Source organism: Lepidochelys kempii, chromosome 6, assembly GCF_965140265.1.
Source record: "Lepidochelys kempii isolate rLepKem1 chromosome 6, rLepKem1.hap2, whole genome shotgun sequence".
Taxonomy (NCBI): Eukaryota; Metazoa; Chordata; order Testudines; family Cheloniidae; genus Lepidochelys; species Lepidochelys kempii.
This window is the reverse complement of record NC_133261.1, coordinates 84,608,331-84,620,639: the sequence shown is the minus strand read 5'-3', so window position 1 is coordinate 84,620,639 and position 12,309 is coordinate 84,608,331. Positions and strand designations below refer to the sequence as shown.

Here is a 12,309-nt window from a genome sequence, read left to right as displayed (position 1 = left end):
GGTAGATACACTGGAGGGTAGGAAGAGAGTCCAGAGTGACCTAGACAAATAGGAGGATACTTTTAGCGTGTCAATGGGCCAGGTTGGAGCTGCACCAGAGTCCTGCACTTGGGATGGAATAATCCTTGGAACAGGCTGGGGACCGACTGGCTAAGCGGCAGTTCTGCAGAAAAGGATCTGAGGATTATAGAGGACAAGAAGTTGGATATTAGTCAACAGTGTGCCCTTTTTTCCAAGAAGGCTAATGGCATATTGGGCTGCATTAATAGGGGCTCTGCCAGCAGATTGAGAGAAGTGATTATTGCCCTCTATTTGGCACTGGTGAGGCCGCATCTGCAGTATTACGTCCAGTTTTGGGCCCCCCACGACAAGAAAGGATGTGGACAAACTGGAGATAGTCCACTGGAGGGCAACGAAAATGATTAGGGGGCTGGGGCACATGACTTATGAGGAGAGGCTGAGGGAACTGAGCTTGTTTACTCTGCAGAAGAGAAGAGTGAGGGGAGATTTGATAGCAGCCTTCAACTACCTGAAGGGGGGTTCCAAAGAGGATTGAGCTTGGCTGTTCTCAGTGGTGGCAGATGACAGAACAAGGAGCAATGGTCTCAAGTTGCAGTGGGGGAGGTCTAGGTTGGATATTAGGAAACACTATTTCACTAGGAGGGTGGTGAAGCACTGAAATGTGTTACCTAGGGAGGTGGTGGAATCTCCATCCTTAGAGGATTTTAAGGCCTGGCTTGACAAAGCCCTGGCTGGGATGATTTAGTTGGTGATTGGTCCTGCTTTGAGCAGGGGGTTGGACTAGATGACCTCCTGTGGTCTACTTCCAACCCATATCTTCTATGAACGTGGGCCACGGCTAAGGAGTAACTTGTTTACAGTCTATATAACAAGGGTGGCCAAACCATGGCTCACAAGCTGCATGTGGCTATTTTACAGTTGAAGTGGGGCTCATGGAGCTCCTCTCCTCTCCCCCCTCCCCTCCGCCATTTTCCACTTACCAGCCTGAGGGGAAAGAAGCTCAAGGCTTCAACTCTGCAGGGGCTTCTGCCAGAGACAACTGATATCTGCTGAGTGGGGGGGGGGGCACAATTTAAAGGTTCACACCCAGCCCCGCCCCCCCCTTACCTTCAACGGCCTCTCCCTGCAGCTCCCAAGTGTTACTCCATGTGGAGAGGCAGTGGCAAACAGCTGGGACCTGCAGGGAGGGACCAAAGCTTTAGCTCCACAGAAAAAGGCAGCAGCAAAAGCAGTTGCTCTCCCTGCAGCTCTTAACTGTTTGCTGCTGCCTCTCCCCACAGCCACAGGTCCCAGATTGCTGGCTCCAGCAGCTGCCATGGAAGGGGCCCTGCTGCACCATGTAACCAATCAGGGCCAGCAAGCCCTGTCAAAGACCCCCACCCCATGTATTGCCTCTGGCTTCTGCCCAGCGGGGAACGGGGGTCTCGGGGCTCCAGTCCCATGGGGTGCACCTGCCAGGGCTCAGGGCTTCAGCAGGAGCGGGGCTGAAGCCCCAAGCCCTGGCAGGTGCGCCCCAGTTCTCAAACTTTTCAAGATTGTCAGCGGCACTGCTATGGGTACCCGCATGGCCCCACAGTATGCCAACATTTTTATGGCTGATTTAGAACAACGCTTCCTCAGCTCTCGTCCCCTAAAGCCCCTACTCTACTTGCGCTATATTGATGACATCTTCATCATCTGGACCCATGGAAAAGAAGCCCTTGAGGAATTCCACCATGATTTCAACAATTTCCATCCCACCACCAACCTCAGCCTGGTCCAGTCCACACAAGAGATCCACTTCCTGGACACTACAGTGCTAATAAACAATGGTCACATAAACACCACCCTATACCGGAAACCTACTGACCGCTATTCCTACCTGCATGCCTCCAGCTTTCACCCTGACCACACCACACGATCCATCGTCTACAGCCAAGCTCTGCGATACAACCGCATTTGCTCCAACCCCTCAGACAGAGACAAACACCTACAAGATCTCTGTCAAGCTTTCTTACAACTACAATACCCACCTGCAGAAGTAAAGAAACAGATTGATAGAGCCAGAAGAGTTCCCAGAAGTTACCTACTACAGGACAGGCCTAACAAAGAAAATAACAGAACGCCACTAGCCGTCACCTTCAGCCCCCAACTAAAACCCCTCCAACGCATTATTAAGGATCTACAACCTATCCTAAAGGATGACCCAACACTCTCACAAATCTTGGGAGACAGGCCAGTCCTTGCCTACAGACAGCCCCGCAACCTGAAGCAAATACTCACCAACAACCACATACCACACAACAGAACCACTAACCCAGGAACTTATCCTTGCAACAAAGCCCGTTGCCAACTGTGCCCACATATCTATTCAGGGGACACCATCACAGGGCCTAATAACATCAGCCACACTATCAGAGGCTCGTTCACCTGCACATCCACCAATGTGATATATGCCATCATGTGCCAGCAATGCCCCTCTGCCATGTACATTGGTCAAACTGGACAGTCTCTACGTAAAAGAATAAATGGACACAAATCAGATGTCAAGAACTATAACATTCATAAACCAGTCGGAGAACACTTCAATCTCTCTGGTCACGCGATCACAGACATGAAGGTCGCTATCTTAAAACAAAAAAACTTCAAATCCAGACTCCAGCGAGAAACTGCTGAATTGGAATTCATTTGCAAATTGGATACTATTAATTTAGGCTTAAATAGAGACTTGGAGTGGCTAAGTCATTATGCAAGGTAGCCTGTTTCCTCTTGTTTTTTCCTACCCCCCCCCCCCCAGATGTTCTGGTTTAACTTGGATTTTAACTTGAAGAGTGGTCAGTTTGGATGAGCTATTACCAGCAGGAGAGTGAGTTTGTGTGTGTATGGGGGTGGGGGGGATGTGAGAACCTGGATTTATGCAGGAAATAGCCCAGCTTGATTGTCATGCACATTGTGTAAAGAGTTGTCACTTTGGATGGGCTATCACCAGCAGGAGAGTGAATTTGTGTGGGGGGGTGGAGGGTGAGAAAACCTGGATTTGTGCTGGAAATCACTTTAGATAAGCTATTACCAGCAGGACAGTGGGGTGGGAATAGGTATTGTTTCATATTCTCTGTGTATATATAAAGCCTGCTGCAGTTTCCACGATATGCATCTGAGGAAGTGAGCTGTAGCTCACGAAAGCTTATGCTCTAATAAATTGGTTAGTCTCTAAGGTGCCACAAGTCCTCCTTTTCTTTTTGCGAATACAGACTAACACGGCTGTTACTCTGAAAATAGTCAAGTCTTGTAGCTCATGCAATAGAAGCCAGTGCTGAAAATTCAGGGATTAAACTTTGCTTGTGCTGCTTGGGGTTATTACAGTTGTATATAAACAGAATTGGAGGGGGTGGGGGGGCTCCTTTAAAAAAAAAACTAGGAAATTATAAACAAACAAAAAAATCCATAAAAGTTTATTATTTAGGTTTCAAACTCAAGCATAAAATTAGGAAATGCCAAATTTACAATTGCCTGCACAGTCCTAAATTTGCCCCCCCACGTATATATTCATTATGATACAGCATTCAATTTTATGATCATATTCTATACACATGCTGGAAGCTCAAGGGGGCAAAGTAAGTTTGAACAGGAAAACTTAAATTTAGCATATTTCCTAACTTTTGAGTGCTTGACTTTGCATTCTAAAAAAAGGACATTTAATAAGATATCATATTAACCACACAAAGATAATGCTATAGATAAAAAGCTAGAAGGTGTGACACTGCCTTTTACTTAGCAGTGAACTCCTGTCCAGAAACATTGTGGCTGCCAATGATTCTTGGTAAAGTTGCAGCCCATGACAGTATTGTCCATTTGTCAGCTGAATGACAATACTTGATCATCACTGGGTAGAGAGTATTGTAGTGAGGAGGATGGTTTTATTTGTGGCCAAATATTTTTAATTTTTGTAAATGGGCTCAGTTATTGTCATGACGGATACAACAAATCATTAAATACATTCTGTTTTCGTAATTTGGGTAGAAAGAGATTCTCTACTGTACCTGAGCTCTGCCTAGGCACTTTGTAGAGGAGAGACTTACAAGGAAATGATTGTGGCTCTTGGATTCTCAGGTGTCTGACCCTGGTCTACATTAGACACAGCATAGCCTTGGCCTCTCCAAGCCCTCTTCTCTCCCCATCCCTTTCTTCCCCTTCCATTCTCCCTCACCCTTCCCTTCTCTCTTCTAATGCAAGAGGCAGCAAAAAACTTCCTCTCCCATTTTTACACTGATGGAGGTTTCCCCTACCCAGGGGAAACTCTCCAGCACAAATCTCCTGCCAAAAATCACTGTGGTGTACTGGACAATCTGGCCCCAAAGCATTAAGGGAAAGGACAGCCAAATACATTATATCAAACATCTTTAACCATCATAATCGCCCTTCTCCTCTTCTCCAGATATATTTCAAAGTGTTAGTTTTGAAAACAAGTTCATTTGGAAAAATTGAAACAATCATAGAAAGCAAATACACCACGTCTTTATTCTTATATTAGAATTCAACCTCATACTTAAAATACGGCAGATTTTTAGGAAGTACTGAATGAGGCTTGACCAGCAACATAGAAAAAATATTAAAGCAAATAAGCCTTGTTAAAATAACTCTCATAACTTGAAGAAATCTATTTTCTTCAGAAACTCCATGAGATATTTAACAAAAAAGTTATGTAAATTTACACTTACTTGGTGATAATTCTGGATTTCCTTTCAAATTCATCATCTTTGGAATCGAAGGGCCATATACATCTGCATCAAGCAAACCAACTGCTTTTGTCTGTAGGACCAAAAAAATTGTAAAGGTCAACACTCTTTTCTGCTTCAAGAAAAATTATCAGTTGAGCAAAGTTTCAAAGCTGGTTTCAGAAATAAATGTGTGATCTTTATTTCATCCTTAATTTAACACTGTTCTCTCCCTTTCTAAGTTACATTTGAAGTAAAAAGTATTATGCATGAAGTACAACAACATTGTCCCTCTAGGATTTGAGCCATTGGATTCAATTGCAAGAACTACTTTCTCAATAACCAGCATCCTCACTCACACAATGAAATATTCCTTATTCATGGTGTTTGATGTAGATTATTTATGGAAAACCACACCACAAACTTCCTCCTCTGTACACACACACATATACACAGAAGTGTCACAGTCTGGCAAAATATATTCTGCCTCATTATACTTAAATTTGACGTTTTCTATTTTAACTAACTGGTAGTGGACAAAGAAATAAAATGAAATAATAAAAGGTGAAAATGAATAAAACGAAATATATTTATGGAACCAGAATCCTTGTCTTCAGATTTCCAAAACAGTTAAAAGAAAATTCAGACTGATGAAGCCAACTGAAGCTGTTATACTTGATCCATATTTATTACAAAAAGATGCCTAAAATGTTTTCATTTTTGAATTGCTGCCATTGACAAGAGAAATAAAAATATCAGATTATTCAAATGTGTAGAGAGGAAATTATTTAGACAAGGAACTTTACATACAAAATTTCTAACTTCTGTTTCCAGGCTTACAACAAAAGTCATTTCAAGAATGGTTACGTAAATTTTAATTTTAGCAAAAGATGCGTTATTAGCACCGACAGCCAAGATGCACTGCAGGTTACAGCATCTTACGAACTATCAAGTAAGGAACCAGTTTCATAAGTTCTTGAGCACCTTCAACTTCAATGAAAGTTGATGGCATTGAACACCTTACAGACTCAGGACCTCAGTAAGCAAACAAAATTTGGGCCTGTTTTAAAGCCTATGGGACCTTTTCAGGGGACTCCAGTTCACTTTGAATCAGGCCGTTAATGGCCATGCACCAAAAAACATACTTCGGTATTTATTTTGAATGAAGTCTTAATAATATGGGACCTCAACACCATAGCATTCTCCTGTCACATCTGTGATGAGAAGTAGGGTGTGACAGCTGAGCTCTTGAAAATAATCATCATATTTGTGGCTTTGAGTGTAGAGAGGCTTCTACTAAATATCTTAGAACTTAATACAAAAGTGTCTCTGACCTTGAACAACATATCCAAATGTGAAATGATATCCATAACGTCATTCAGGTTAATATGTATTTTATAATATCACAAAATAGCTTTCGTTAATCAAGTTTTCCAAGTCAGATATGTTAAAAAAAATTATGAAAGAAATGTACTTTAATCAAAACTATAAATATTCAGTTCACTACTTGTTAAATTATTCTGAATTATAAAGTACATATTCTAAATTTTTCAAGTTTTGAATAGGCAGGATTTAATTCATAAAAATGTGTGCAACTGAGTGGTAAGCTTGTCGGTTTATTTAACACTATTTTATTACTAGGTTATCAGTCAAGAGCATTAGAGATTTATATTGTTATAACAGAATTCAGAAAGAGAGCAATAATACTTAATTTAAAAGGTTTCATCTTTGCAGCATATAAACATAGTGCACTAAGAAGTAATTGTGATGAGAAGTGAAAACTTATTGCTATAAATCATGGTTGTGATCTTTAAATAAAAAGTAACTCAATCAACTGTCACCATAAACTCAAACTAGAATGTGGCTACGTAACATTCTGTTCTCTGTTCTTGAATATGTTTTTTTTTATCTGCACACTGGCAAACGGGAAAGTAAACGTAATCACAGAGATGAAAGTTTCAGACCTCATTTAGTGGGGTGGGTTTTTTTTTGTTTTTTTCTTTTTACTTTATAATTTATAACATCCTGTGAAAGCTATTAAAAAAAATACTGTCATTACTCTGACACATTATACTGTTTCATGCCTAATGTATGAAAGCTGCAATTTAAAAGATCAGAAAGCCCCATTTTTATTTCCGATTTCAAAGGCACCAACAACAGTTTTTGTGCTGCTTTGTTCTTTGACAAAATGCATATTTTAAAAGATTATAAAGATTCCTGACTCAGTCCTTTTATCCATGTCAGCAGCTAATCAAACCCATCAAAACATCATTTTAGGGATGTGCCATTCTAATTACTTCTGAAATCAAAGTAAATATTTCCAGCAGAACCTACCTACTGTTTTAAAACTGATTGACATTATTCTTCCCTTCACTGCTTTTTGTGGGTTTTTTGCAACAAATCCCATGAACATCCAGAGAGGTAATGGAATGAGTTCTGGGAACTCCTTGCTACAATTTTGACATCAGACTGAGGGAAGTGAAGGTTTAAGATAATTTCACTGCCACTGACTGAGTTCATGCTCCCTCGGTATACTGCCAAACCATCCCCACCAGAGATGATTTCTTCCTGGGATTAAAAATACTCATGAGCAGCAAATATTGTGCCTATAGAGTGCAACAGATTACACTAAGACCTAGATGTATAAAATAAATAAGTATTCTGGGGGCAATACCTTCGTACATCATGGTCTTCATACCCCAATCAAACACTTTCATATTACAAATCTAATCGTTATACAAAATATACAGTGCTAGCTTAATACATTTCCTCCAAAAATTAATTTGCTTGCCAAGCAATTTTGCTGCTTTCCAGGGTTACGGTTAAAATGAAGTGTTTTTGTAATAACAGAAGAAAAAGAAACAACAATAGATTCTCTAGTTGCTTAACCTCTCTTTTCTGCAAGCACAAAAACCTCTGGTATGTGAGGTTTGTCACACGCTCATAGAAAAAGGTCTCTTGGGAACCCTCTGCTAAAACATTGGCAGAACATCACTGTAGACATCGTCATGTAGGTTATTCTTCGCCAAGCCATTCAATCCCATATGCCGAGAGGGCTCAGATCTCGCCAAGGCAGCAGCTTGCACAGGAAAGGTTGGCCTCAGTAAGTGAGCTTTTATTTTTTCCTCCAACCTTTCATTTTAGTCAGCCAAGTACCCCTTGTGTACTAATATCAATCCTTTATTCTATTTTAATTACACTGGCAGAAGCTTACTGCTGCTACCAAGGAATCTTCTAAGATTGGCGCAGGCTGAAGCATCTCTTCCAACATTTTCACAATGCTCTAAATCCCCACAGGGCCGAGAGAAGACAACTTAAGGGTACACCAGGATACGATCCTTATATCACATTGCTGTATTAGAGCTATTCATCCAGGCTATTTCAGATACAGATCAGAATGTAATGCAGGTATATGAAATCTGTATTTAAAAATAAGAGATAATTTAAGGAACTCGAATAAACTCCTTTACTACTTTTACCTACACGTCTCTTGGAATGGTATAAATATTTAAATGTCCTAATATAATTAAAACTAAAGCTGTCAAGCCATTAAAAACATTAATCGAGATTAATCGCACTATAATAGAATACCATTTATTTAAATATTTTTGGATGTTTTCTACATTTTCAAATATATTATTTCAATTATAACAGAATATAAAGTGTACAGTGCTCACTTTGATTTATTTTTATTACAAATATTTGCACTGTAAAAAAAACAGTACTTTTCAATTCACCTAATACAAGTACTGTAGTGCAATCTCTTTATCATGAAAGTTGAATTTACAAATGTAGAATTATGTACAAAAAAAACTGCATTCAAAAATAAAACAATGTAAAACTGTAGAGCCTACAAGACCACTCAGTTCTATTTCTTGTTCAGCCAGTCACTCGAACAAGTTTGTCTACGTTTGCAGGAGATAATGCTACTGGCTTCTTATTTACATCACCTGAAATTGAGAACAGGTATTCTCATAGCACTGTTGTAGCCAGCATCACAAAATATTTACATGCCAGATGCGCTAAAGATTCTTATGTCCCGTTATGCTTCAACCACCATTCCAGAGGACATGCGTCCATGCTGATGACAGGTTCTGCTCAATAAAAATCCAAGCAGTTTAGACCGATGCATGTTCATTTTCATCATCTCGGTCAGATGTCACCAGCAGAAGGCTGATTTTCTTTTTTGCTGGTTCAGGTTCTGTAGTTCAGAGCGTTGCTCTTTTAAGACTTCAAAAAGCATGCTCCAGACCTCATTCCTCTCCGATTTTGGAAGGCACTTCAGATTCTTAAACCTTGGGAAGAGTGCTGTAACTATCTTTAGAAATCTCACATTGGTACCTTCTTTGTGTTTTGTCAAATCTGCAGCGAAAGTGTTTTCAGAATGAACAACCTGTGCTGAATCATCATCCGAGACTACTATAACATGAAATATATGGCAGAATGCAGGTAAAATAAAGCCGGAGACATACAATTCTCCCCCAATGAGTTCAGTCACAAATTTAATTAACGCATTATTTTTTTAACGAACATCATCAGCATGAAAGCATGTCCTCTGGGATGGTGGCAGAAGCATGAAGGGACATATGACTGTTTAGCATATCTGGCATGTAAATACCTTGCAATGCTGGCTGCAAAAGTCCCATGTGAACACCTGTTCTCACTTTCAGGTGACATTGTAAATAAGAAGCGGGCAGCATTATCTCCTGCAAATGTAAACAAACTTGTTTGTATCAGTGATTGGCTGAACTAGAAGTAGGACTGAGTGGATTTGTAGGCTCTAAAGTTTTGCATTGTTTTGTTTTTGAGTGCAGTTATGTAACAAACAAATTTAATTTGTAAGGTGCACTTTCACGATAAAGAGCTTGCACTACAGTACTTGTATGAGGAATTGAAAAATAGTTTCTTTTGTTTATCTTTCTAAAGTGCAAAGTATTCTGTGTTTTAATTGAAATCAATATATTGGAAAATGTACAAAAACATCCAAAATATTTAATATACTTCAATTGGTATTCTACTGTTTAATGACACGATTAAAACTGCGATTAATCACAATTACTTTTTTTGAGTTAATTACGTGAGTTATATACAATTAATCAACAGCCCTAATAAAAACACATATCGATTAGAAAACTAACTCAGTTTCTCACTTATGGGTCAGCAGGAACTGCAATAGGAGCTGACCCACATGAGACCTGTAATTTCCTTACCCTTCTCAACACTGCCAAAACCTCTTGATAAACTATAAATAGTATCTCCCAATCAATGTACACAGTTTCTTCTAAATTTACAGAAGGATACTAGTATTATTAACACCAATAGCAATTAAAAAGCTCCTTACTCTATAAGCAAAAAAAAAAAAAAACACCACACCATCAATGTATAAAGAGCAAGGCCTTGTGGTTTGCAGTGCTGCAGACGCTGAGAGAAAGGATGGTAGAAATGAGGCATAAACTTTTCTTCACATTATAAACATTCAGCCTCTCAGCTCATGTTATTTGCTAAACATTCCAACAGCTGATTTTGATAATATCAAGAAAAAACAGTTTCTCTTGAATTTCACATGAGACTCTTCCTTCACCCATATTCTGAAGTGCTTCTCATATAAGGACTACCAAAAACAGACACTTATAGATTAGAAACATTTACAAAGTATTTTGTACATTATTGATATGCAAAACCCAAATACTTCAGGATTTCTTGTCTTATTGGGAGTGCTACCTCAAGATATCATGAACTGACTGAACCGCTTTACACTGCAGTTCTAATTTTACACGCTCAAAAATTTAAAAAAAAAAAAAAAACCTCTTATATCTTCCCATACCTAATTCATTTTTAATGGATGTGAGGAAATTTGACATATGCTTTCAGTAGAAGAGGAAATAGAATTTAATCTCCATTCTGTTATAAAAAAAATGTGGGTACAAGGTCCCATACCCTAGAAAGTACAGTAAGTTTGTGGCCTGGCTCTTAGAGGAGGACTCTCAAGCATGGAAAATCAATAATGGCATCCTGAGACAAGTACACATCAAATTATTTTAATGAATGTTTAACCAGCAACATGGACAGGACCTCAGCAACAGACTGCAGGATAAGAGCCATAGTAGGATTCACACACACACACACACACACACACACTAGTTATTTCAGATACCTGTATTTATTTAAATACAAAACATCTCTGAGGAACCTAGTAGAAAGTTACTGGATTCTGAGAGAGACAAGTGATAACACATTCATTTCCACTGTAAGACACTGATATCACAAGACTATTTGCCTACCTCTGACATATTCAATGCATTTTGGGATAGTTTTCAAATAAATTTACCAGTGTCCTTATTTCTCTAATTATTTGCCCATTTTATAGAACTGAGCAAACAATATGAATATTAGCAAATATATACAAAAGTAATGACATTTTTTTGAATAAAGTATTCTTTTGTAAATATATCATTCACCCAGCTCTACCCAGGACTAACTTCACTGCAAGGATTTAAAAAAAAAAAAAAAAAAAAAACACAACCCAAGAGGTGGATTATGAACCATTTCTATTTTCTCAAACACCTATTTTTCTTTAACCAAAGAATACACAAGCTTTGAAACAAAGCAAAACTCACAAGGATTAGCTCTAATCACACTAAATTTATGCATAATATATAAGTTTCGTATTTAAAAATTCTTCCCTTTTCATTTTTCCATTCTACATTGTTTACAATACTGTCTTAATAGCTTGAATACACTTTTCCTCCAACTGTGTTTGCTGTCCTTCTCCATTTAGCTAATCATTCACTTTTCTGCATTTATCCTGCATTATGAGGCAATGTGTTTATGTTTATCATTTCACTGTGTGATAATGAAGATAATAAAACAGTTGTTGTTGAAGATGCATATGTTAACTGGAGCTCCTTATGCTGGTTGGCTGCTTCTTTAACAACACAACAAAATATTGAAAGTGCTTATATTAAAAATGCTTTTATATTTCTTTGCAACCAAATGGTTTGCTATGGAAACCCAAGTCTATTCCCTAAAAATGACAAATTTAAAGACAAACAAATTTTGATCCCAATCTACTTGACAAACTCCCTTTACAAGGAGCAGGTTAGAATATGTAAAACCAAATACTTACCCATTACATAACCAAACTACTCTAAGCAGAAGCCATTTGTTTAAACTTACACACTAATTTGTTCCGTACTGTTTTACCCCTGGCTCCTCTGCCCCTCACACCATAATAAATGGTTTCACTCTTTACTTCGGAATGTAAATCTTCTTGGGAAGAAAAGGGGATTCTAAAGGCGGCTGACTAGAGAGTTTGCCTCATAGTGACAGGATAAACATACAGTCTCCCAACTGGATTTATGCCATCCTTACTCACGCACAGCTGGTGTTTGCTCACTAAAATACTCTGTTCATAAACAAGCAATCTCAATCCTATTATTGCTGGCATCTATTAATTCAAGTTGTTTCAACTATAATAAATTGTCTCTGGCCATGCAGCTTTCATAGTCATTCCACTCTGAATACGAATCATCTGGCATAAAAACCAAAAATTCTTTAGAGTACTCCTGAGGGAGCGGAACTAACTGCTGCAACA

General features: G+C 38.7%; 1 protein-coding gene across 4 annotated transcripts in view; it reads right to left on the bottom strand.

Annotated features, from left to right (window-relative positions):
* Window positions 1-12,309, bottom strand: part of NUBPL (NUBP iron-sulfur cluster assembly factor, mitochondrial) — a 152,230-nt gene that overhangs the window by 121,421 nt on the left and 18,500 nt on the right. For all 4 annotated transcript variants that reach the window (XM_073348974.1, XM_073348972.1, XM_073348971.1 and 1 more), the window contains one exon: window positions 4,719-4,809. In XM_073348974.1, the coding sequence (XP_073205075.1) occupies window positions 4,719-4,809 (91 nt within the window). The remainder of the gene's footprint in view (window positions 1-4,718; window positions 4,810-12,309) is intronic.